Source organism: Rhopilema esculentum, chromosome 12 (assembly GCF_057945365.1).
Source record: "Rhopilema esculentum isolate cy_ngs chromosome 12, ASM5794536v1, whole genome shotgun sequence".
Classification (NCBI taxonomy): domain Eukaryota; kingdom Metazoa; phylum Cnidaria; class Scyphozoa; order Rhizostomeae; family Rhizostomatidae; genus Rhopilema; species Rhopilema esculentum.
Genome location: NC_142826.1, coordinates 3,909,687 through 3,934,580, shown reverse-complemented (window position 1 = coordinate 3,934,580; position 24,894 = coordinate 3,909,687). Strand labels below are relative to the sequence as shown.

Genomic DNA, 24,894 nt, shown 5'->3' with positions numbered 1-24,894 from the left:
GATCTAGTTGACCATTTTTTATGTGTGTGGCTAGATATATTGCTGTCTTTCTAAACCCTAAAGTTATTGACCTATGAGAACCACCTCCACCACTAAACCACCTCTAGAATTTCGATCTCTCTTTCGTTAGGAGCCTAACAATATTTGGAAAGCAACGACATAACATCTTTCTTTTCACCACTGAAAAGTACACATTGAGTTATCGTACTTTGGAAGCTTTTTGTACTAAATCTTGGTTTGTTGCTGTTTACATTGAGAATCATTCTTTCAAAGATTTATTACTACTTTTCCTCGAAAGTTAGGCTTTTCGTTTATATCCATCATATCCAAGCCGAAAATGTCGTAAAGTCCGCCTTTTGTTGGAAAGAGCTGTTTGTGTAGACACTGATTTTGAATATCAGGAGACGATTTTATTCACATTTTAAAGAGATATAGCTTTGGTCCAAAGCTAAGGGTATTCAAGTATCCATTCATTATTTCTCTAGGAAAACGACGAACTTTACTCGTCTCGCAACCAAAATCAAGTTGTTATTTGAAAAGATCTTTTTGTTGAGGTGGATAAACCTTTTACAAAAATGCGATGTAATCATCTTTATAATGATTATAAACTTTTTATCAAAACAATGGCATATTTGCTTTTCCTGCACAATATTTAGTTGGTTTGACACTGCTTCAGTTTGTAAAACCAATGTAAGGCATATAATTACATTGAATAATTTCCAGTAGAACCTTTGCTTTGAGGAGATTAATAATTCATTAATTTGCTGCATTTCCCGTGTTATTTCTTAACTCTTCATTAATGTTGATTTAATATGGGATTATTTAAATGTGTGCACAAAAATATGGATTTTTAAATTTTATATTATCTTTTGCAAACGAAGTTGTAAATTAGATTCCCTAAGAGTGTTGCTGTGAGTCCAGAACGGAAGTTATCCGTCGCATTCTTTCGTATTTTCTAAGCAGTTTAGCGTAACTGACCTGCGAAAAGTTTTCTGTGTTAGTTGCTATTTGAACAATTTAAGAATATATTGATAAATAGTCGAAGCCCTATCTTTGCAAATTTAATTTGATTTGGTATGCAGCTGCTATTTTGCCAAATAAGGCATGTTTCGTTTCTCAATCCTGTAAAAGATTAATTAGAGGCTGTAGTAACACGTCTGTAGAATCGAGACCAGAGCCATTTCATTTTGCATGTTACCAGAATGTACGCATCAAAAAGGCCAGTGAGGACTTTCTCCCGTTAGTTGTTTCATTTCCTAGAGCTCCATCTACGGACAAACTGTTTGTGTGACAAACATCAATGAATAAATAAAAAATTATAATACATATCTAAACAGGGTAGGCCTTTTCAGTACAGTGAATTACTGCTATCAATAAGGGTCATGTGTTTTGTTTTCAATTTGTTTGTCTTCTTATTGAAATCCCCTTTGATGAAATCAAGTCGGTTCTTGCTTAACTAACGTGGCCTCGTGGGAGAGGGGCAATGCTTTGTAACAAAGCATATTTGATCCTCTAGAGGTTACAAAACGCAAGCATAGGGTCACATGGGAAGGGTTCCCTCGAGGCTAATTTCAAAGACATCACGCTTGCTCCATATCTTCTTCTTTCTCTATAAAAAGGCAAACTGTGATTTCTAGCTTTATTTACACTTGGTTGCATAGTATGACAGGACTGAACCTTACATGAAGAAGGCAATTATTGACAAAGTTTACTTCGCAAAATAGAGGCTGCAGAAGTTTCTCGCTCTACTCCTTGGTAGAAGCTGTAATAGAACGTGAGTTTGAGTATCTTGTTATATGTATTGCTTATATTAAGAAAAATGGTGCGCGCACTATATTCATAACAACACCAAAAAAATATTCTCAGTCCTAACTGAGGACCTTTAAAAAAGCAAAACACGAACAAAGGTCTTCTTAGTGGCAGGGCCAGTGGGCGGTATCTGAACTGCCCCCACTATTGTCAAAGCGTGGTTGTCGTTATTCTGTTAACAATCGGTGAAAAAATTCGTTAAGTAATGGTAGGTCTTTTTTTAAGATTTGCCAAAGGAAAATACACTTGGCAAAACGCACTGAAATTAAGTTAACAGGATGTTGTATAATGTGTACACCCATTATCCTGCCACACTTATAGTTTAGAGAAATATCATATAAGCCACGAGAAAAAGCGTATTCTGTAACCACTATATTTTAAAAGAAAATCAACATCGTTCCTAGGGGGAGAGTGGAATGGCTGACATTGCCTTCAAAAACTGATGTTAGTGTTCCAAGACTTTTGGCCATTATTACATATGTTTTGAAGGCTCTGAGCCATTCATTATAGCAAGCAGGTTTCTCTTCAAACAAAACAAATAGAAAGCAAGAACAAATGTTTTAGTTTTCCAGACAAATTGCTTCAAAAAAAAATAAAAAGTGTAAAAAGCTTTTAAGACATAAAATTACTCAAAACAGGAGATAAATTTTTAAGTGGTGGCAAATACACAGCTCCCTTACAGTATTTAGACACATTACTATATATTTAGCCACCTGTGCTGTGTATTGGCTTAGTAAAGTAAAAATGGTACTGTTTAGAAATCCTACAGGAGACGAAAAGCTGGAGAAAAGGGAGAATGTGAAAACATTAATGAAAATAAAACTTCCTTGTGATGTGTTTAAAAACAGTTTTCTTTTCAACAATGAATTCTCAAATGGATATTTGATAATAAGATGCTCATAATATTGAGTGAGGTTTGAAGTTAAAGAAATGTTTTCCATCTGCTCTACCAGTTCATTCCTGCGAGTCCAGTTACTTTTTAATTCTTGTATCTTATTTGTGAAAATCTTAATACAAGGATTCTCTGCAACATTACTGCCAATACAATTGCAAGGGTCTTCCATAATTTTAGCACTTAGTATATCATCCCTTTTCCACCTCTGAACTTGATGTGTATTTTTTATAATGAGATGACCTAAAGAATGCTTCAAATTTTCGACGTAGTTGGTTGGGTGTATGCTGTTGGTAATTTCTTTTATCTCTTGCCATTGCCTGAAAAAATAGAGTTACTTTTACTAAGTTCAACTTTGTATTGATACTTGAGAAAATGTTATGATTAAAAAAGAAAAATGATAATGAAAATGATTCTTAGGAAAGTATCTTATACAAAATTAGCATTTTGATTTATATGCTTACTTAAAATATTTAAAATATCTGAAACAATAAGGCTGAATTCACACTGGCATCACTGAGCGTCATCGAGTGTCGCGTCATGTACTTTTTCATGCTATTCATACAGAATATACTTCTTCATGCTACCAAAACACAACATACAATGACTCAACATCGCTGTTGAATTGAACATCGATGAGGCAACTTTATAGTCTAGACAGAGACTCTAAACACGAATAATACTGTTACTTATCATAAACTAATAAATGTGATTTGTTTTTGTTACTTTCAAAATTTAGCCCTTCAATGCTTTAATCATAGAGACTCATCAAAATATACTTCACTGTACAGGCAATACAGTTTTATAATGGCCTATTTCAGAAGCTCCTTGTTTGCGTTTCTGGCTGTCATTATTCTCTAGGTCAATTTATTTAACCTTGACGTGCCGTGATGTGTCCATTGTGGATTCAGCTTAAGAGAGCATATCTATATTTAAATAAGGCACTTGTTTCAAGTTTGTAATTTTACAGACCAAAGTGAACTAAAGCCAAAATAAAATCATACCTTGTAATCTTCTCCATAGTCATCCCTCAGAGTAAGAATAAATTGTGCTTCTCCTGGAGAAACCAATCGTTCTTTTTTGGATATATGTGATGCCTCTTCTTTTAATTCTGTTAATAATTTTAAGAGAAAAAATCAGGTAAAAGCTAGAAATCTGGACAAAAATATCTTCTTTAAGTAAAACGCTATGTGCAGACAGGTAATGAAAACTTGTGTTTATTGGTTTGTTGTAAAGTGTTTGATACCATACAGGCAGAGCTATACACAAGCAATTTGGTGTCTAGAACAGGATGGGTCTAAGTGGCTACTATAAATTGTAGGATAATGTGATCCTGAGCAGAACTTTTTGTTTGATGCAAGTTATTACTTGTGATCGCATCAGGACTTGTGCAAACCAAACCATGCAAACATTTTATCACTAACAATAGAGTAAATTGCGAGGATACAAAGCTGGCATATTAAAAGACAAGAAACATAAGAAAGCTGAATAAACTACATCTCAACAGAAAAATATAATTGAATATCAAACCTAACATGAATGTTTAAGAGCACTGGGAACATGGTCTGGACAGTTAATTTTTTTAGAAAGGTATTGGTACAACATTGTGTGACCCTCTAGCAACAACGTCTATGACCTTCATGATATACATACATACTATAGATAAATAAAGCACATTTATATGGGGTATTTAAACCTTTCTTGGAGAACATGAAAGAACATTATATCAGATTGTTTTCATTTGATGCTACTTTATAACAGGATTATGAAGTTTTTATAAACATTTTGGACTCTTTTAGCATTGTTGATTATTATTGTCAACAGTTGATAGCTTTCCCTGGAACCAGGGGCTGACACTTGTCAAATACTTGGGGGGTAAGCCTATTGTTTTAACAAGATGGCATCACATTTTCCATTGTTTTAGAACAAAAGTCAATTGCCCTCTAAAGTATTGGGGAGGCGGTTGCCCCCCTCGCATCCCAGGTGTCCGCCACTGTCTGGAACCTGTTACAAAAGAGACTGCTTGCAGATGATCTTACTTTGAACTACAACTGTCTCTTCACATTCCATTGCAATGTCACTGTCTGTGGCTTTCTTAGAAATCTGAAAATTTGGAAACATATTTCAGAATCTAGAATGCTTTTAATCACGTAAAGAAAATACTATAAATGAAAAATAGTATTATGAAAATAATAATGAGTGTTTTATTCAATTTAGATTGTGCATAAATAAAGACAACATCAAAATAAAAGTTGGAAAGGTGATATTGCATCCCAGATTGATGATAAGAATCTATCAATATCTTTAAAATTCTTTCTTTGGGAAACTTTTCTTTTTTGTCTTAAAATTGTGATATAAAATATTTCATTTATTTCAAATATGAATTTTCTCTGCCCTGCACAAAGTATAAAGGGGACATTCACATTTTGTTTGCCAAATAAGAACAAATATTTGCAATACACAACTTTATAAACCCATTCATAACAAACAGAAACCTGATATTCTTAAACCTCTTTGAATATGTTGTTGGCCTAATGTTCTATGAATCTGGATGCTAATTACCTTTTTGACCTTCAAAGATGTTTTTTTACAAGCATCATTTGGGTCCATTGCCAGACCAATGCTCTTGAAGTTCTGTTTCAAGGTCTTTCTGTCATCCCAATGATCCTTTATAACTTTGCTACAAATAGAAGTAGGAGTTGATATCAATTGTGTAAAAGATTAAACTTAGAGATAAGAAGTAAATCTTTTTAAGAGAATCACATAACAAGTTCTGCTATTCTAAAATTAATTTCAAATTTAACTTGCTTATGAGCTGAGCTGTATTCAAGTAAATTATCATTAGGAATGTCTGGCAATAAAGAACAATTTGATTGAGATTAACTTCATATTAATAGACTTGAAGTGAGAAGGCGTGGTATACATTGATTTATTTCAATTTATTATAATTGTAAAATGGGTAAAACAGTGTTATTACAAAATGGGAAATACTGGAGGAGACTCTTATTGAAAAAATGAAGGAGAAAAACAATAGACAATGAAAGGAAAAAAAGGATTCTGTATGTTTTGACACACCACCCACTAATCAACAAACTGGGCAAAATTGCAACAAGAATATAATTTATACTTAACAATTCGAAGGAGCATAGAAAAGGTTTTCCCCTACGCATCTAAAATTGCTATTGACAGATGAATATTCTGGTAAAGGCTAACTGTAATTATTGTCAACATGATGTAAGGTTTAGGTCTATAACTATATACTAGTCTGTCACTAGAATGATCCTTTTGGATTAATGTTTGGCTATATAGGGTTTTCATTGTAACTCTAGTGAGGGAGTACCTCAGCTAGAACTTTTCAGATACTTTTCAGGTTATAACTGATAAAATAACTGGGGTAATGAGGTGCAGAAAAGCTCCTGGCAATACAGACTGGGAAATTCTATTCAAAAAGGCTTAAATACTAGGCAAACTGATACTTTACTTTGTTTCCATTTTCTTTCTATTCTACAGTTTTTATGTTTAGTTTTGCAAATTTGTCCTCTTTGACAAGTTCAAACTATTTGAGTCCCTCTGAAACACAACTCATTTGGCTCACATAAACAAATTTTGATGTTATTTGAAGACAACTACATTCTCACCTTGTAACTTTTGCTACTTTAAAATTCCTCTTTTTCCTTTTATTTGCAACTTTAGTATCATTGACAATTTTATTTCTTCTAGACTTTCTTGCTCTGACACCTCCCATGCCTTTATAAAAATTAGTTTGATATCCATTATTTCTATATGCTGATGCTGTAGCCACAAAACATAATTAATGTCTTCATCAAAAATAATTATAACATAGTAAGAACAATAAAAGAAATCACAATTGTCTAGACACTGAGATTGTCTAATAAATAACAAATGTGGTTAGTGGGTGGAATAGTATAATAAAATTGTAGCTTTACATGTAGATTTATCTAAAAATTAATTTTGAAGATAGGTCGGGATTTCATGGCAGTTTTAGACAAGATCAAGAATTATCTGGAAGTACAAGAGTGGATCAGCATTAAGTGTGCACATTTGACTGTGCACTAAATTACTGTGCACATTTGACTTTGAATTTGAAGACCCATAGAGTTGCAGATTATCTAGATCATCATTACTTTTTGCTTGTGTATGCACAAGGCTGGTTTTTGTACACACATATGCCAAATAACAGCAAACACGTGAAGGATATTGTTATCTTTGTTAAAGCTGTTGGAAGTAAAATATACATGGGACAGGATGATCTAATTTATTACCATGCACAAAGCTTTCAAAGTTTGTGCAGATTTTGGTTTACCAAAAATATTCTCATCTGGTTGGGTTCCCCTCGTTCTTATCTTTAGGAATTACGAAAAATGTTTATCATTGCTATATTGTTTTTATCACCACTAACGACGTTACTAATGTTTTTCTCTGAAATGTAAAGTATAGGCCTACCCAAAAGTTGCATACTGTATTTTTATGATAATAAGTCTCAGCCGCATAAAATTTTTATCTGTGCTATTTGCAAATGCGCAATTTTCATGGACATGAAACAGATCCCCTGTACATCTTTCAAATATTCCAATCTGGTGACTAGCATAATGGCCTAAACTTTATCGGTATACAAACAAAGGAGATTCTTTCAAGTGCCTAATAATCGGCTTTTAGATTATCCACAGGACAAATTCATACCTTCTGTAACGGAACTGAGATAGAATCTTTTACTTGAAAGGCTTGAAAGCTTGTCAACATTGGTTCTAAAGTCCTAAACACCACTTGGTCAGTGCCTAAGCAAACACATGTGGAACAATCTCGTTTGCAAGATAACATTGGATAGGAGGCAAATAATGCATGTTGCCACCGAACATAGATATGAATTTTCAAGATATTTTTCTCAAAAATTTGAAGCAATTTAGACAATTACTATGAATGAGTTATGAATTGCAATTGCAATGTGAGTCCGCTTCCACTGTGAACGGGTGCTCGAATATGTTGAATACAGAATCATTTCCCTTCTCTGTTGCTTTGCTTTGTTACCGTTGACATGGCAACATTACGTTTGCAAAAGAGGCCAATGTTGTTGATTGGTGTGTGTTCAAGGAGGAAGAAGAGATAAATTGTTATCGTTAAATCTCAACAAAATGCCAAAGAAAATTAAGAAGCAGAAGTCAAAGTCTAAAGGAAAAACAAAGGGGTATGTAGCTCTTCATTAACTTTTAGTAGCATTTTCATTAACTTTTTTACAATTTCTGTGCAGGGATTTTTTTCCTGATGTCAGTTAGGCCAAGAATACCCCATCAAGTTGGTCTTCTCTTTTTGCATCTAGGAAAAAAGGGTCTAAAGCAAGCAGTAAAGATGACAAAGAGTCCGTTCTCAAAAATGCAGTTGCAAATGCTCGTTTATGGGAGGGAAAATTGTATAGTACAGAAAGAGCAAAGCAAGAATACAGGTTTGTTTTTACATTATATGGCTTCTGTCATATATTATACGCATCGTGTGTTTATATATTGATTAGTGTTAAACAAATTAGCAGATTTTATTAACATAAAATATTATGAGCGTTCCATTGGTTTATGAATGTATTGTATAAAGTAGGATTTTAGCAAAAAGGGACTGAAACTGGAATGCTTGATTCTGAAAGTGAGATGCATTAACGCTCCTCGTTATTTCAAATATATGATTTCAAAAATGTCTTCTTTCCTTACAGAGAAAATGCAAAAAAACTGTTGTATGAAAATGAGGGGCTACAAAACCAAATGGCACAGATTGAAAGAGATACAGTAGATGTTATATCTTTTCTTAAGAAAGAAGATATGAAGAAGGATGATCAAGTATTGCTCTCAAATTCAATTTTTGCATTTTTCACATTATCAAATTATTCAGATAAACATCACAATAGGGAAGAATTTTTGTAGAGAGCTGGTACAAAACTGATGAATATGTTTGATGACTCAAGAAAACTGAATTAATCCTGCTTAATATAACATTTTTTAGAGGAATTTTATCTCCATCCTGATTTGAGGTATTTGCTAGACTATTATGATGTAATCTGTTATTTATCTTGATTAATCAAATATTGTGTGCTCTCTTTTATTTATCCTGTACATAAAATGATGATATTTTTATTTCTCTTCTATTTATTTTTGCACATTATTGTTTGCCCATGCTTTCAGGTTGATAAATTACAACAAATAATCAAAGATCTGAAGCGAGATTTTAGAAAAGAAAAACAAACTTTGGTAAGGACTGTTATTGATCTTAATATATCAACAAACATTTATTGATACTGAAGCAGAAATTCATTAATATTTCTCCCTTGACTTTAATGTGATACAAAAATTGATAGAATAATATGCCTCAAGTTTTTTAACTAATGCAATAAACCCATGATAATACACTAAAGTGATAAAACTATGTCAGGTTTCTCAACTTTTTTTAAATAATTGTAATCCTTCTCTTCCACTAAATCCCTTACTTGTTAGGTAATTGCTTGAGCTCTGAAAAACAAAATCTCTTTGCAGAAGAAAGCTGCATTATATTTTTATTTTGACTTGAGTACTAAGTCTGTATTCATCAGAGGGGAAATTTACTCTGATATCATTGTGAAACAAAATTCCTAAAACAGCATAGCACCTTGGCATTTCTCTATTTAAGTTTTCAGCTGCTCTTTTGGATCTGTTTGAAATCTTTTCAAAATGTTATAATTTAACTTTTTTATGAACATGATTTTTAGATTGATCAATATACACAGAAGATACATACTTTGCAAGAGCAGCTTGCTGAAAAGACAAATGAGGTAATTATTTCTCATGGATGCAAAACAAGCTTTCAAATTTTAAGTCTTACTTAAATATTGATCACTTTCTCTCTTTTTCTTTATGTTTGTTAAAATATAAGTAACAAAACAAATAAAATGAATAAATTCATACTTATAGTAATGAAAACACAGTTACCTAGAATTCCTTTGCTGGCTGACCAACAAAGAATATCAATTATTCATATTTCAAATTATAAAAAACTTGTGCGATTTCATGTTAGATAGAAATCTCATTGTAATTTAATAGTTATTGGCTATGATGTTGACTAATATAAACGCATTATTATGTTCATTTATTCTATAATTCTTTGAAATAGGTCAAGCTCATGCAATCTGAATTGAAGATGGTTAAAGAATTCAGGAGGAAACGAGCTCAGATGCAGAAAGAGCTTGATGAGGTTGAGTAGTTTTTCCATTATACCATTTCTAAAGAAGATGGAGTGCTTCTTCTGCAATGTTTCTAAACAATATTTTCAAAAATGCAGACTATGTAACTGATTGGGGTGTTTTTTTGAAGGACATTTTCTTTATTTGTTTGGCAAGGAAATTGTTTCTTTTTGTAATGTCAGCAAGTTGTTGAGAAAAGAAGCCATTTTGACTCTTTGTTATTAATCTTAATTTTGCTTAACCTTTCTATGATCTTTGTTTTTAGATAAAAGATTCCTTGTTTCATAGTGAAAAGCAGCACAAAGAAACCTTGTCATTAATGGAGCATAAATTTTTCGAAGAAAAGGTAAATTTTTATAGTTGAAGACTTTGAAAGCAAAAATGTATAAAGCTGTCTTGTTCTAGGTACCTGGGCAAGCTAAAGAGTATTGACAATAAGATTTTAGACATGATTGCTTTAGCATATATCTCCCCTTTTGCCAGAGTAAGATATCAAAACTATTGCTTGTTGACCCATGCTAAGTAGTTCAATGCTAGGTTATTGACCCATGCTAAGTTGTTTGCCTAGAGCACTTCTGTTGTACAAGTGTTGAGAGGACTCAACAACTTTAAGCTATTTTTGGAAAGCTTTTTCAAACAGCAGATGTTGTGTGTTCTAACTTTTTGTTAGTTTTTAGCTCATTGTTAATTTCTTGTTATTTTAAAAACACCTGTTTCATTCTTGCAAAAGTTTGAACTTAAATAGTTAAATAAATTTATCATTTATAATATTTGTTTTGGCTTTCTTTATATATTCATTTTCTTCCTTGAGATGAGACTTCAGCAAAAGTTTGAGCTTAAGTAGTTAAATAAATTTATCATTTATAATATATGTTTTGCCTTTCTTTATATATTCATTTTCTTCTTTCAGATGAGACTTCAGCAAGAAGCAGGTAAAAAGATATCAGAATTAGCAGAGCAAGCTCATGCTGAGGCTGTTAGGTAGGCCACCTACCAAACTTCTTCAGTTGGTAAAATTGTAGATGAATATTTACTCTAAAGTAACAAATTTCCAAAAAATTAAAAGGCATGTATTGTGGATGTGATTGGCTAAATGCAAAACAAGCATCTTATTTGTTTAGTATAAAGTGTGGAATTGAGGATGAGTTTTTGTGGCAGTAAAAATTCAAGTAGCAGAAATAAAAAGTCACGAAACAATGGAATTCCAACCAACTCGTTTTTATTGTATAAGCCAAATGCTAACACAGCATAATGTCCTTTAATATAAAAGATTTTAGCAGCAGAAGTAGGTTTTGAGTACCCAGGTAACACATTCATGGAACATTTTTTTATTTTAAATTTTCATTCAGTACAAGCTAATCTCTTTCCTTTCAAAGAAAAGATCAGATCTTGTCATTGATAATGGAAAATGAAACAAGAGTCTTGTCTATTTTAATCAAGGAAATGTGCTTTGACCTGGAAAGTTTACCTCTGTGTTAAATTTTAGAAATCACTTTCTTTGAAAAAAATCACCAACTTCTCACTATGTTATTCAAAAACTGAACATCTTTTGAGTATTAGTGGATGACATTTTAAATCCTCAAAATAATACTTCTTCTTGTTTTTAATATAAAATGATCAAAAGGTTGATTTTGAGTCTTGTTTTTTTATGTAAACTTTTACAGCAATCTAGATGAAACCACAAGAGCTGTTTACAAAGAAAACATAAGGCTCAATGAAGCACTAGCATATCATTTAAAGGAGACAGAAAATCTTGAAAAGGTAAGTGATATGTTCGTTTTGTTGAAGCTTGTTCATTGCACTTGAGAGTACTAGGAAAATGAAAAGGCCAAGATATAAGTGACTGAATAAGGATTTTGACAAACCTGACGGCAGGATAAACGTTCTAGAAGAGGAGGGGGGCTAAAGCCACAATCCGTAACATAGTATATTCCTCCAGCCCCTTCTTGGCTTGGGCCTGGATGTTCAACTGTTGCCTAGAAAAGCCTAGATGATTGTATCTGGAAGGTTGCAAACAATTTTGATAAATTAATAAATTTTTATTATTTAGAATTTTTGCTTTTATTTTTAAGAAAAAGCTTTTTGGACCACAAAAATATGGATATTTATGAAAGAATGTGTACAAATATTGATGATTAGAAACATGTGCATTAAAACAACCATATATTTTATGTCTATTAGTCCAAAGTCGTGGTCCTATGTAGAGAAGTGTCCTTTCTTCCAGCATTGACAGCAGAAAATGATGTTTTAGATAATACTAGAAATTGGTCCGTCATTTGTAGGCATCTGTTAATGAATAGTTTTCTCTAATTAGTGTTTCACTGTAATTGAAATCTGGACAGGCACGTGAATACCGGAACTTGTAAGGAGTGTGACACCCCCAATCTTTGAAATTCCTTGAACTAGTTGGAAACACAAGAGTTGAAACCATAATCGAAAAATCTAGGTTGCAATTTCATATGTATATTCACGCCAGACAATAATATAACATGGCGCTAATTCCGAAAATTTTCTCAATTGACAAGTACATGACTTAACCATAAAAGTAAGTATAATTCTGTAAGTATAGCCTTAGTATAATCTTTTACAAAATAACGGTTAGCTTATTGTCAGTCCGAAAATTCGTATCCTTCTCACCCTCCCAATAATATCCATCAATTTACGTCCCCGATTCTGGATGTTTAAATAGACTTTAATTCTGTATGAACTGCCTTTTTTATTCAATATAAACATTACTCAATTTTCCTAGCCGGCAATTAAGTAAAGAAAATTCATTCTTATTTTCTAGACAAAAGACATGCTAGAAAAGAAAAACAAAACTCTAATGGGAGAAGAGGTAAAAAAATGTTTGTTACCTAGTAAAGAATTGTTGTACCATTATGTTGATGTAGGCATTCTTCAAGTGCTATATTCCTGTAGACCAGGCTCTAATTGAGCAAAGTTTCGGCAGTTCACTGTAGAACCAAATTAGTTATAAAGAATGATGCCAGCTGATACCAAAGATCTGTTTATTAATTTGGAGTGTGAAGAATTTCAGAGGGTCGTGATAAAAGTACCGATGAACATTGGGTAGTTGTTCAGTAATAGATCGGGTAGTATACGTCATGGCATAGCAAATCTGCTGTTTTGTACACTTTTCAAGACGGAACATATTTTTGTGAGATTCTTAGTACTTCAAACAAGTTGTAATCAATGTATTTTTTATTGCCTGTAACATAATTATTGCCAATTTCAGGCATAATTTACCCTTTTCTCAGAATTTTTCAGAAATTTGTCTTTTTGCCAAAGAAGTTCGGATTCCTGATAAAAAACTGGTCTAGAAAAACTATATGAGAATTTCTACTTCTACTGGACGTACTTTTCAGTAAGAGCCTGGTCTATTGCATAAAACATACTGGGAGAGCGATTTCATGTCTTTGAACTTACGCTGCTCTTGTTTGAACCACGTAATGCAGCTAAGCTACAAAATATATTGGTGAAATTTAATGCCATTTTTCTGTTTTCTTTTTGTTAAGGAGTTAAATAGTCTCGTAGTACAAGAGAAAGTTGTGCAAACCAAACAGTTACAAAAACGGAACAAAGAGGTATGTTAAGGCCTAGTTAATATTCAGTAAAAAAATTGTCATTTATTTTTTTATATCTATAAAGATTATCGAGGGAAGATAATTTGTCTATATGAACTTAATTGAGTGAGAAACCTTTATTTCTTCAACTCTTTCACAAAACATCTTAGATATAATTGCTCCAATGCTTAATTTGCGAAGTTCTTAAATTTTTCTTGTATGTAAACAAGAACATTATTAGAGTAATAATGACAAAAATACGATGTCTTGTGGTCTCAACCTATTGCATTTCTTTGAAAGACCTTTTGATCGATCTTGTATCTCTATCTACACGTTTATAATTATTTACTTATATTCACCTTCAGCTAACAGAAAAAGTGGCAGGTCTTGAGAAGGCACTTAGTCACATGGTGAGAGAGTTTGAAGAAGAACGAGGAATCATTGTGCAAGATTCATCGAAGAACTTGGAGCAAAGCAAGTATGTTCGCTAAACCCAAACCTGAATTTGATTAACACCTTCTCATTTTGAGAATTTTTTCCGTGAAGCTTTGACTTAAAGTGCCTATGAAATGAAATTTGACAAGTTTAGATAAAGGCCCACTTTTTAGAATCAAAATTTGCTGATTTCAATTATATATGTTGAGGTGATTAATTTCTTGCGGAACCGGCCAAAAATTTAGGTTGAATATCCTATTTTCACGTTTTCGACTGTGACAAAGCGCGCATTTCCGTGACGTCACAAAGTTTGCAAACACGGAAACAGTTGGCGTTTAGTACACTAAGCAAAATGAAGGTCGCTGTTGAAATTACAGTTGAAATAGCCGAAGGAGGCATTTTAAAGCCAGGATTCATATCTAATCTTTTTAGCGCATCAAACTGTCCGTTTTTGCAACGTTTCATACAGCTTCATCAAAGTACGACTGAAATACGATAATACCGTCTATTAAGGTCTGGGCAGTGTACCCCAGTCTAAAAATAGGTAGCAATTTTCAGATGGGGTCTACATCCTATCATTTTCTGCGTATCAGATTGCCACCTATTGCAAAGTTTCCTTCAATTGTGGGTATTGTACCTACTTTCAGCAGAGGTATCAAAATAACGTCGTTAATGGAGTCATGCGTTAGAGCACCGTAGTATAAAAATAGCCCAAGAGGGCACTTTTTAGTCGGAGTCTATATCCTATCTTTATCAGCGTATCAAACTGTCCTATATTGCAAAGATTTGTGCCGTAGTACTAAAGTGCGACTGAGATGCGATAACACCATCTTTAAAGGTTCTGGAGCAAAGTACCTCAGTCTAAAAATAGAAAAAGGGGGCAATTTTCAGTTAGGTTCTATATCCTATCTCTTGTACCGTATCAAACTGCCCGCTGTTATAAAGTTTCGTGCTATTGTGCCTACTTTCAAAAGAGATATTGTAATAACGCCGTTAGGGGCTTTGGGGAAAGAACCCCGGTCTAAAAATAGCCAAAGGAGGCAATTTTTCAGTTGGGTTCCATATCCTATCTTTTTCAGCGTATCAAGTTACCCCTTTTTCGCAAAATTTCATGCCAGCATCACAATTTGCACTATTGTTTGACTAACAGTCCTGACCAGGTGGCATAGTGTGTTTGTTGTGAAGACTGAACCAACTGCAAACCTTGTGACGTCACTGATTCTCTTGCTTTGTTACTCGCACCCAAAACAAACTTTCCCTTGCAAATTTTATTTAAGTTAATTTTCGTTTTATATTGCAACTACATATAGAAGTTTCAATTTCTATCAAAAAATTTTTATGTGAAATTTCATAGGCTTTAATCTGTAAATTTAAATTCGCTTGAATTTTGTGGCTGTGAAGTATAGTAAAAAATTTTCAAGATGCAGAAGAGATGTTTAAAACCAAGACCTTATGATAAATACTTGATTTTTCTGCCATTTTGAAATATTCTTTTTGGAAAATGCCTTGTGAAAGGATGAACTTTTTAACACAGTTTGGAGGCTCCTAAAGACAAAGAAAAACTTACTCATTTTGTAATAGGTTAGTAGTTAGACCCACAGCTATCTGCTCAAAATTTGTTCTGCTTAGAGAGCGAAACAGAATTTGAACGGCTGTAGGCTCTAGCCGTTCTGCAGATCCAAAGGAATGTCTCTCTAGCTAAATGTCATTTTTATCAGATGTAAATTTTATTAGAAAACATAATGATAATTTTTATTTTAGTTGGCATCAGTTAGCTTTAATTCAGCTTTTCCTTAAAGGCCTACTTTAAAGAAATAAATAATGAAATGAAAAAAGATATCTAAATTCTTTGCTGCAATGAAAACGCGGCTTTCAACCCGATCGTTGCTATATGTCGTAATTTAGGCATTTGGGCAATAGTTTTGTATTCGCGAAATTTTTAGGAGCGATGTGATTTCCTAAATTAAACTACGTATCTCGACTTCCATGGACTGTCCTTGCCATCGTTGATTTTATTTAACGTGTAGAGAACAGAGACAAAGGAGGGTCGGTGTTGCGACGCCTTTTTGTAGATCTTAACTAACTCAACTAATAAATTATCGTACTTATATACAATTTGAGCTTCTAAAAATAAATTTGCTGACAAGAGATGTGTTATGATGATTTCATGATGATGCAATGTCATGTCACGTATTGTTGAAGGAAAGATCTAGGCTTGAGTGCGGCTCTCTAGCAAAAATTTTTTTATTTTAATGTATAAAATATCATTATAGCATCAACTTTTTTCTTGTAGAATGGAAGTTGCGAGGCTTCAAAGAACCGTTGAACTGAAGACAAAAGAAATGAACCGAGTGAAAAAACTTGCGAAAAATATCTTAGATCAGGTTTGACCATTTTTTCATAAAAGACTTTCCTCTGTGGCAATGTCTGTTAAGGTTTTGTTGTCTAGCAAGCAACAGATTCACAATTTTCCTAATTCAGACACGCTTTTGATTATGAATCTGAATCGTCCATTTCATGTCACCTCATATATTCATTAATCGTTGACAACTTCAATGGAATTTGATCAGCCTTGATATCCGCAAAAATGACAAAAATGACTTTTTTGGAATATTGATTCCCGACAATTGGTTCTTTTATATAGTAAATAGCGATTGAAACCAAAATTTCCGTAAATTTTTAAATTTCATTCAACGATTTTCAAAATTCTTGAGGATTGACCAGCACTGTTTGAATATTAATGTTTAACTGCCTGAATGTTTTAAGTTATCATGTAGATAGATAACCTCATTGTCTTACTTGAAGGCAGCAACAAGCTTCAAGGAATGGTGAATAAAAAACATTTGCTCAGCAAAATTCTTAGTTAAGGTGGCTGGTTATCGAATCCACAGCTTTCGCTTTTCAATTGGCTTAAAGATTCATTGCTAACAATGAGCCACACCGTCGCCACGCTCTCAAAGGCCCATTGTTAGCAATGACTCTTTAAGATAACACATTCCACGATTTAAGATAACACGTTCCAGGAATTTTCGATTAATAGCTTTATTCTTACATATGAGATATGAAAAGAGATTCAAGTACAATGAAAGACCACAATTCTATTAAAAAACGCACAGCCAACGACAACTTTAAACTCTGTTGTCTGTGATTTACATTATTTATAGAAAGTGGGCTGTCTTTATTGGCTTGATTCCTGTATTTTTGTATCAATGAAACAAACGAGGTCGAGGAAATCATGTCTACAAGGGTGCTGCCCAATTATAGATTACATTTATGAATACTGTTCATTTAAGTAAAGATGCATATGCGATAGTATCGCTAGGGGCTGTGTTCTTTCGACCTTTGATAAAGTTCTCCACGACAATAACTCACAACAAGATAAAATAAGAGAACTAAGATAGCCTAACCAAACCCCTCGGTTTACCTCCCTTTTCGCATCCCGATTCTCGGTTGAACGGGTTCTGTTGTCCAAAACAAGACCACCATTGACAAGAGCAGGCCTTGACGAGGCGAATAAGCCGTTGCTCTTACATTTCTATCATGTTTTAGTACGGTTTCAAGCTAGTTTTCGCTCACCAACTTCTAGATTCTAGATTTAACTAAAATTAGTATGAGGTAAGCATAATGAATACGAGGCAACGATGAAACATTCCAGTAAAAGAGGCCTAAGTGTCGGCGTAATATATATTAGTTCCAAAACAAGAGGATACTAATCGAAATTATGGATTATGACGTCTACATTTAAATCAAAGCAAGAGTAATACGAGATCCATTGTTGCTTGAAGTATTTACTGTTCTAGAATGTTCGTGAAGTATCGAATTTCTCCGGTAGATGAATAACACTGAAGTTTTTGATAGTTTTGTTAGGTATATCTTTTGGCTCATGGTGTAACAATGTTTTTATCAGCGTTTTTACAGCCAATCCTTGTTTGTTTTTGTAGAGATGCGAAATAGAGCAGTTCTTTTTGGATTCGTTGGAACATGTAAAAAATGAGATCGTCAAAAACAGGTATTTTAGTTGCTGCATAAGTATTAATCAATCAATATATGCCGCAAATAGGGTATAATTTTTCAGCTTGGCTTCTGTTTTCGTGCATGCTGCATACTTCACTGCCCAGGTATTTCCCAACCACACAACAATTTAATTTTGTTTATTTGAATCGAATAAAGATCATGTTTAATTTGACTAGTGCGCAATATCGCCATTGCCTGATTAGCGCAGCCAGTTATGCATATACGTAAGGCAGGCAATTTTTGGTTGGACTTCAATCAGCTTTACGTGTGGAAGAAACGAACAGTATACTAGGATTATTTCTTCAAGATTATAGTAAGCTGTAAAGTTCAATTGCACTATTCTGGTAGATATCATCTGTGCTTATACCTTGAGGTAATGGAATTTTTTGTAATTTGAAGCATAGTTTTAAAAGTTTTATTTAAAGCATTATTGTTGCTGAATGCTGTTTTTTCGTCAACCGAAACAGTGGTAAAGCCACATGGACTCTGAAGCATCTCTCAATTGCCGGGAAAGTCCCCCTCTATTTGAATAAGCTGCTTTCTCAACTAGTTTTCTGCTGCTGCTCGATAATAATATCTTGCAACGTAGCCATCCTTTCTTCTCTCTGTAGAAATCAGTACAAGAAAGAAGCCCAGATCATGTATCGAAGCAAAATGCTTGCAGCTCATGCTGGAGAGGCCGACTATCCGAAAGTCAGAACATTTTTGCCTCTGGGCGCCAGTACAAATAGTGTTTTTGACGATATGAAAGAGGCTGAGAAATGGATCGGAATCGAAGGCAAAGTTGACATAAAGGAGCTTACTTGGGAGCAGAGAGAGCGGGTTCTCCGAATGTTATTTGCTAAGATAAATGGTCTTCAAAATGAAAGGTATGCAATAAATCAAATGTTCTGAATAACATATTAGTTACTTGTCAGTCAACAGATATTTCATATTTTCTAGCTGGGGGGTAAGAAAAATTTTTAGGCCAATTTCGCGTGAGATCTTTTCTCGGCTAGAAAGCAAACAGGTTATAACACCCTTGTTGTTTCAACTGAATTCTAGTAAACTATTAGCTGGTAAGGAATACTCAAATTTATCAGTTGTTTCTGCTATATGCTTTTTGCGGATCCGCGTTGGCACACAACCAAGTTCTTCTTAATATCATCCATCGTTCACAGATTTTAATGTAGTAAGATTTGGTGTCCTAAATAAGTTTTTGGTACGACAGAATAAAGTGATAAATTGAAAGCAGAATTTAAAGAATAATTTAAAGATAGCGGAAACAAATCATACTTTAGTACAATAGGATTTCACAAAAGGTGTACGAGATTTTCTTGGAGTGATTTGCCCCTCACCACAGTGTGCTAAAACTAGGTGAGAGGTTAGCGGTCGATGATTGGTAAAAATCAAAAGAACCAATTTAACGGGTCTTTTTTTCTCACGTTTCTTTCGATACACGCCTGGGTTTAAATTTTCTACTTATTTTCAGTCATTATCCGACGTTTATCGGACGAAAAGTGCTTCAGTGTGCTATATTTCCGCTCGAGGGGCAAATCACTCCAAAAAAATCCCGTACACCTTTTGTGAAAATCCTATTATTTTATCTGAAAATCCTCGGAAATCCTTTTGTTTTAGGAAAAATCTCGTACGCTATTTGCAAGAGTGAATTTCCCCTCGTTTCCGCTATTACGTGCTATCTTCAAACTTGCTAATTCTTTTCGGTATCTTTTCCCTCTTTCGCCATAAGTTAGCTTTTGGTAGCTTTTGCTAAATTGACAACTTTCTCCATTTCAGAACATTTTTTAACAATTGATTCGTTTGTTTACCATTTTTTTAAACGATAATCCTATGATGAAATCAATCAATATTTTAATGAAAATAAATTAATCAAACAGCATTTAGCTCGAGAGTTAATTAGTAGTTAACCATATTCCAAAAATGACCCGTACCAATGAATTTTTTGATATCTAAATTCTCTCTTTCTCTCTAAATTATTAAAAAGACATGCGCCCGAATTCTTTTGTAGGCGGAAGCAGCAAGTCTCAGAGCGGTTTGCCATCGAGGGACCCACCAAACCAGACGTTCTGAAGCTAGATTCCAAAGGAAATACCGTTACTGACGGGTTTTCCAGTACATTTATAACACAGAATAAAGTCGATGAACCGGGAAGCAGTGAAAAAAAGCATTCAGAGCCGATAGAGTTGCCAGCTTTAAGCTAACTTTGCATGCAACTATCTATGTATGAAAGCCAATGTCATGTAAAATATTTCACTTTTGTGGTTGTATAGCAAAGTTTTAATAAAAAAAAATCCCCATTAAACTTTTCAATGTATGTCTATTTTTGCTTCTAAATTTATTTGCCTTATACATAACCTTCTAGAGGGGGGTACCAGGTATTTCGGTGTGATTGCATGATCAGCGTTTTTTCGATGCGCGAATTCATGAAAAAAGTTTTTATTATGCGTGAATAGACCTTCGCGTGTGACCTGTGAATTGGCGTTAGTCATGGCGTAATTGCGTGAAAATGATTGCTGCAAGCAAATTTGTGCCGCTTGATAACAACAGAAAGTCTTGGTTTCCGGTACGGAACCAGAGAAAGGCCTCAGAGATTCCAATGCCCACCAACAAGGAGCTTTATGCAGAATATTAGTAGTAAAACGGGCCGGCAATAGTACATATGTGTGAATGAAGAAAAGGCCACTGTAGCAGGCTGCTCGACGGGCTCCAAGGAGTTCTTGCGGCGAAAAGTCGATAAAAATGTAGCAAATATGAAACACCGCAATACGCCGAGAATAAACAACAATAAAAACACGTAAATCAGTAAAGGCTAATATTTCGCCCCGGCATTTTTGCTCTGATTTACGTGTTTTTTCATTGTTGTTTATTCTCGGCGTATTGCGGTGTTTCATATTTGCTACAATAGTACATATATTGGCACTAACCTTTTGCATTTTGTTTCATCTTTCAGTTCTTTGAATAAATATCACATTTGATTATTATTAAACTTTCTCAAAATAAAATACCATTCTTAGCATATTGACATTCTACCATATTTATTATGGTGTTAACCTTTAACTTTAATGTTCTGTTTTATTAGATATAAATTCTTCACCACTCAAAAGCTCTTTAGAGTTATTTTCATATGTCCGTCAGCACTTTTTAATTACCTTTGATGTAACTTTCAACAATCTAGCTCTAGCTTGATGATTTTTTAAGTAAAGCATCTGTATATCAATTCAAATTTTCAATTAATTGCTGAAAATATGAAAAAAACTAAAAATGAAAGTGAAATGAGAGAATGGGCGGCAGCAAATGGTGCGGCAGTGAGGCAGCGCACTGTCAGGTAGAACCAAAAATGGAACGGTAAGGAACATGTTAGAACAGAAGCCCCTTGTAATCCACCAAAACGACGTTGTTCATAGCTGAAGATCAAGAAGATGGTGTTCTGGGAGCTGTTGATCAATATTTTATTGCTCAAAAAGATTTGCCACTGTCGTTCTGCCTTTTATAGAGTGCACTGATATCAAGCGTGCAACTGGGTCGGCCTCAATATTTTTTGGCAGGCATGGCATTTACAATTTCGACCGTCCCGCTATTTTCTCAAGTGTCTGAAAATATCGAAGTTAAGGACTGTTTTGAAGTCGTTTGGTAATGCATTCTAAACTATGGGGTCGAGGTGCATTAGTCTACTGGAAACAAATGCTGTTTGACTTGGTCCATAATGCTAAATTGTCTGGATTACGATATCTCGCATGAATCTCAAAATAGATGGATGATCTCAAAAATATCTCGCATGAATGAGCGGTTAAGATGCTTGATTGTTTCAAGATATTCATGCAAAGTGCTTTAATAAGCGAATTACTGAAAAATAATTGTGTATGTGGTGTCATCTGCCTTATTGCGCACCGCAGTGTGTTAGTAAATCAAAAGATAATGCGCATTATGTTAAATAATACAGAACCATCGACAGATCCTTGCGGTACTTCTAGTAGAATGAATTGGAGAGAGTTGATGGAATTTGAACATTTCAGGCCCTGTTCACACGATACCGGATTCATTTCGTATCGGATCGCTTTTCATACCGGATAGGCCTTTTGCTCACACGGTGACGCTTGAATCCGATACGCTCCGTATCGTTTTTGCGGAGTCAAACCATTCCGCTGTGAATGTGGAATGGAATCATATCGGATCGCTTTTGAGCTCGTGGAAGGCATGAATCCGATACGGTTTCGCTCCGGAACCTCTGTTTCGAAAAAGCAGCTTCGTTTTTGGGGTTTTTAAAAACAGTTTGGCATACTCTAAATTACAGTGGAAAACAATGAATATGCTCCTTGCGATGATTTACCCTGGATTCCAGAGCGTCAAGTGTAGCAAATGGGGCTTCGAGGAAATAGGGGGTTGCGGGAGAGTGCGGGAGAGTGCGGAAGAGGAGAACTATTTCCTAACACCCTATTTCCAGTGGCTAAGCTAGCCAAGAACATTTGGTCCTGCCCCGAAGGGGGTCTGGGGGCTATGCCCCCCAAAAAATTGTGTGAAGCCAAGCCCTAAAGACCATCGGAAGAGGGGGAAACGCCCTTCTGAATATATTGAAATCAAGATTGCAGTGAAACATTTTTCATATCCACATTTTGGAAAAAGGGGACAAGGGTTCGGATCCTTTCAAGTTCCTCCTGCCTTACATTGAAGAAGTCAAAAGAGCACCATAAAAATTATTTCTAAAATAATTAATATTTGAAAATTTTTTCATTGATTGAAATTTTTGAAATCATTAACTAAAAAAGAAATTGCTTGCACAAATAGGCATATACAGTTGTAATACATACGGGAAACATAATTGATGCAAATTATTTAAAAAAGTTAAAAAATTTTGTCACAATATGGATAGGTCTGATGCATGGGTAGATAGGGTCTTGAATTAATTTGTTTTGAATATCAGAGATTGACATTTTGCCAGTACAATACAATCTGAGTCACCGAGTACAAAAGCTCCCAGTAATTACCATTGTTTAAGCAGGCGTTCTTTTCATCGGGACCTCTGAATTGTATTGTAGTTCCTGTTAAGGCAGGATGACGAACTGCTGAAATTAAATTTAAGCAAGCTCTTTTTTTCTGTCATGCACACGCCATCTCCCCTCCATCTCGACTATCCTGGTACAAAAAAACGAAGATTCTCTCTCGGCGGAGGCCGCAAACTATTTCTACTGTTTACAATTAGGTCTGTGAATATGACTTTCTTTGCTCTCTGCAGTCTGAGAGAAAGCTATATGAATGTCAGGTTTCTCGCGATGTCTTCTGTGATATTCCTGACTTGAACAGTAAATAGGCAGACCTACCACACATATTTTGCTCCTCCGCTTGCTTGTTTGCCTGCATTTCTTCCTCTGCATTTCTGGTCCACAGTGCTGTGCACTTTTGCAATTATATGCGCAGTGCAGTTCACCAGATTAAATTATTTCATGATTTTTTCTGTTATAAATTCTTTCTCAATAAAAACCGAATAGAATGGCAAAAACAAAGCCCCCTCAAGCCCCCACCTGGTTCTGTGCGGTCGCTGCTCAAAAAAGGCGTTTCCGAAGAACTAGAGGGCGTGGTAAAAGAAACGTTTCTACGTCCCTGGACCCTACTTCTAGTTGTGTGGCAGTCATGATTTGTTCTGGACCAAACATTTTCCCTTCCTTTAAAAAATCTCACTCATTTTCATATCTGAAACTTGACAGGTCTGAATAGGACCAACAGAACGACTCTACACAATTTGATTTCCATAATACCACTCGTATTGAAACGATCGATTCTTGTATAAATCAAGTGACGAAAGTCTAGGCCTTCCCCGCCCGAAGCAGCAAAAACTTCTTCACCAGCAGAATCATGATGTCTTCGTTACAGTTAGTTTGATCGATGATATCAAAATAGTTATTTTTCCTAAGGAAAGCCTGACTATGGCCTGAGTGAATATTCTTTCTGACAATTGATCAGTGTTTGTGACCAGACACGGCGCAGAAAATCAACAAATTATACCAAAACATAAGGCTCCAAAAGTCTAGGTCCTGCCTTCATGGATGAGCAGGACCTGAGGTCCTGCCATTTCTTAAGGGCAGGAGCGCCATTGTTTTCTTCTAATGTGAGGCAGGACCAAAAACAGGGCTACGAGGCGTTTGCCGAGGCGTATCGTTGGGCAGGACCAAGCATAGGGTTTAGTCCTGCCTACGAGTATTGGGCAGAACTGGCCACAGGGCTGAATTTTCGACGATATCACTTACGAACAGGATACTCGAAATTCCATTCCAGACACCCTGTGTCTCACAATTGAAAAGGGGCACAGCCACGAAGTATAAGTGTAGAATAAGACAAGAAATTCCTTTGAATCAGGCATATAATGATTTCATAAAGTGAATCAATTTTCCTTATTTTAAAAATTGTTATCTTTGGAAATTTGTGAAATTTGACCTTTGGCTTCGCCACTGTCTATTTCCTAGACACTGATGTGCTATGCAACTGCTTAAAGACAATAGATTTTTGGAGCAGTGTTGAAGCGTACTGTCATCGTGTGAACAGGAGTGAATCCGATACGAAATGAATCCGGTATCGTTTGAACAGAGCTTGATATTCGTACCGGATTGGGTCAGTGAATCCGATTTGAAATAAAACCGGTATCGTGTGAACAGGGCCTCATTCTGGCATGCAATGATAAGCATTTCTTAAAAGGTGCTTTGGAATCAGCTACGGGGGCGTGGGGGTGCAAAAGTCATAGATCGGTCTTTTCTTGGCAAACTCGGAATTTTTTTAATGCTTACCTTGCAAACTTGGTGGTCAGCATGAATAAGTTATCGATGAAAGTTGATCAAATATTTGATTGTTTAATTTTTATTTCGATTTTATACTCTTCGCTCCTCAGCACGTTTCTATTTCAACCGTTAGTTGGCAAACTGAAACAAGAATGTTTCAGGATTGTCTGGAATCATTAACGATTTTTTGTGAAAATTAATGTA

At 34.7% G+C, this 24,894-nt stretch overlaps 2 protein-coding genes across 2 annotated transcripts; one reads left to right on the top strand and one right to left on the bottom strand.

The window, feature by feature from the left end:
- Positions 1 to 2,352: 2,352 nt before the first annotated feature.
- On the bottom strand, positions 2,353 to 7,553 carry LOC135681834 (nucleolar protein 16). Its single transcript, XM_065196468.2, has 6 exons — positions 7,403 to 7,553; positions 6,340 to 6,448; positions 5,264 to 5,381; positions 4,741 to 4,804; positions 3,706 to 3,812; positions 2,353 to 3,021 (listed from the first exon to the last, which is right to left on the bottom strand). Exons 2-6 carry the CDS (start codon positions 6,444 to 6,446, stop codon positions 2,893 to 2,895), a joined length of 525 nt encoding a protein of 174 aa, XP_065052540.2. The 5' UTR covers positions 6,447 to 6,448; positions 7,403 to 7,553; the 3' UTR covers positions 2,353 to 2,892.
- Positions 7,554 to 7,711: 158 nt separating this feature from the next.
- LOC135681822 (basal body-orientation factor 1) lies at positions 7,712 to 20,246 on the top strand. The gene is made up of 16 exons (XM_065196453.2): positions 7,712 to 7,904; positions 8,037 to 8,159; positions 8,418 to 8,541; positions 8,884 to 8,949; positions 9,444 to 9,506; positions 9,845 to 9,925; positions 10,180 to 10,260; positions 10,825 to 10,895; positions 11,579 to 11,675; positions 12,703 to 12,750; positions 13,430 to 13,498; positions 13,843 to 13,955; positions 16,206 to 16,296; positions 17,854 to 17,921; positions 18,538 to 18,795; positions 19,935 to 20,246. Exons 1-16 carry the CDS (start codon positions 7,852 to 7,854, stop codon positions 20,125 to 20,127), a joined length of 1,599 nt encoding a protein of 532 aa, XP_065052525.1. The 5' UTR covers positions 7,712 to 7,851; the 3' UTR covers positions 20,128 to 20,246.
- The last annotated feature ends 4,648 nt before the right edge of the window (positions 20,247 to 24,894 follow it).

Bases quoted from the DNA above. Each gene is read 5' to 3' on its own strand.
- LOC135681834 (XM_065196468.2), bottom strand. From the start codon at position 6,446: ATGGGAGGTGTCAGAGCAAGAAAGTCTAGAAGAAATAAAATTGTCAAT. The intron at 5,382-6,339 runs GTGAGAATGTAG...TTCTATTTGTAG, and splicing joins AAAGTAGCAAAAGTTACAAG to CAAAGTTATAAAGGATCATT. The intron at 4,805-5,263 runs GTAATTAGCATC...CCAAATTTTCAG, and splicing joins CATCTTTGAAGGTCAAAAAG to ATTTCTAAGAAAGCCACAGA.
- LOC135681822 (XM_065196453.2), top strand. From the start codon at position 7,852: ATGCCAAAGAAAATTAAGAAGCAGAAGTCAAAGTCTAAAGGAAAAACA. The intron at 7,905-8,036 runs GTATGTAGCTCT...TTTTGCATCTAG, and splicing joins TCTAAAGGAAAAACAAAGGG to GAAAAAAGGGTCTAAAGCAA. The intron at 13,499-13,842 runs GTATGTTAAGGC...ATTCACCTTCAG, and splicing joins TACAAAAACGGAACAAAGAG to CTAACAGAAAAAGTGGCAGG.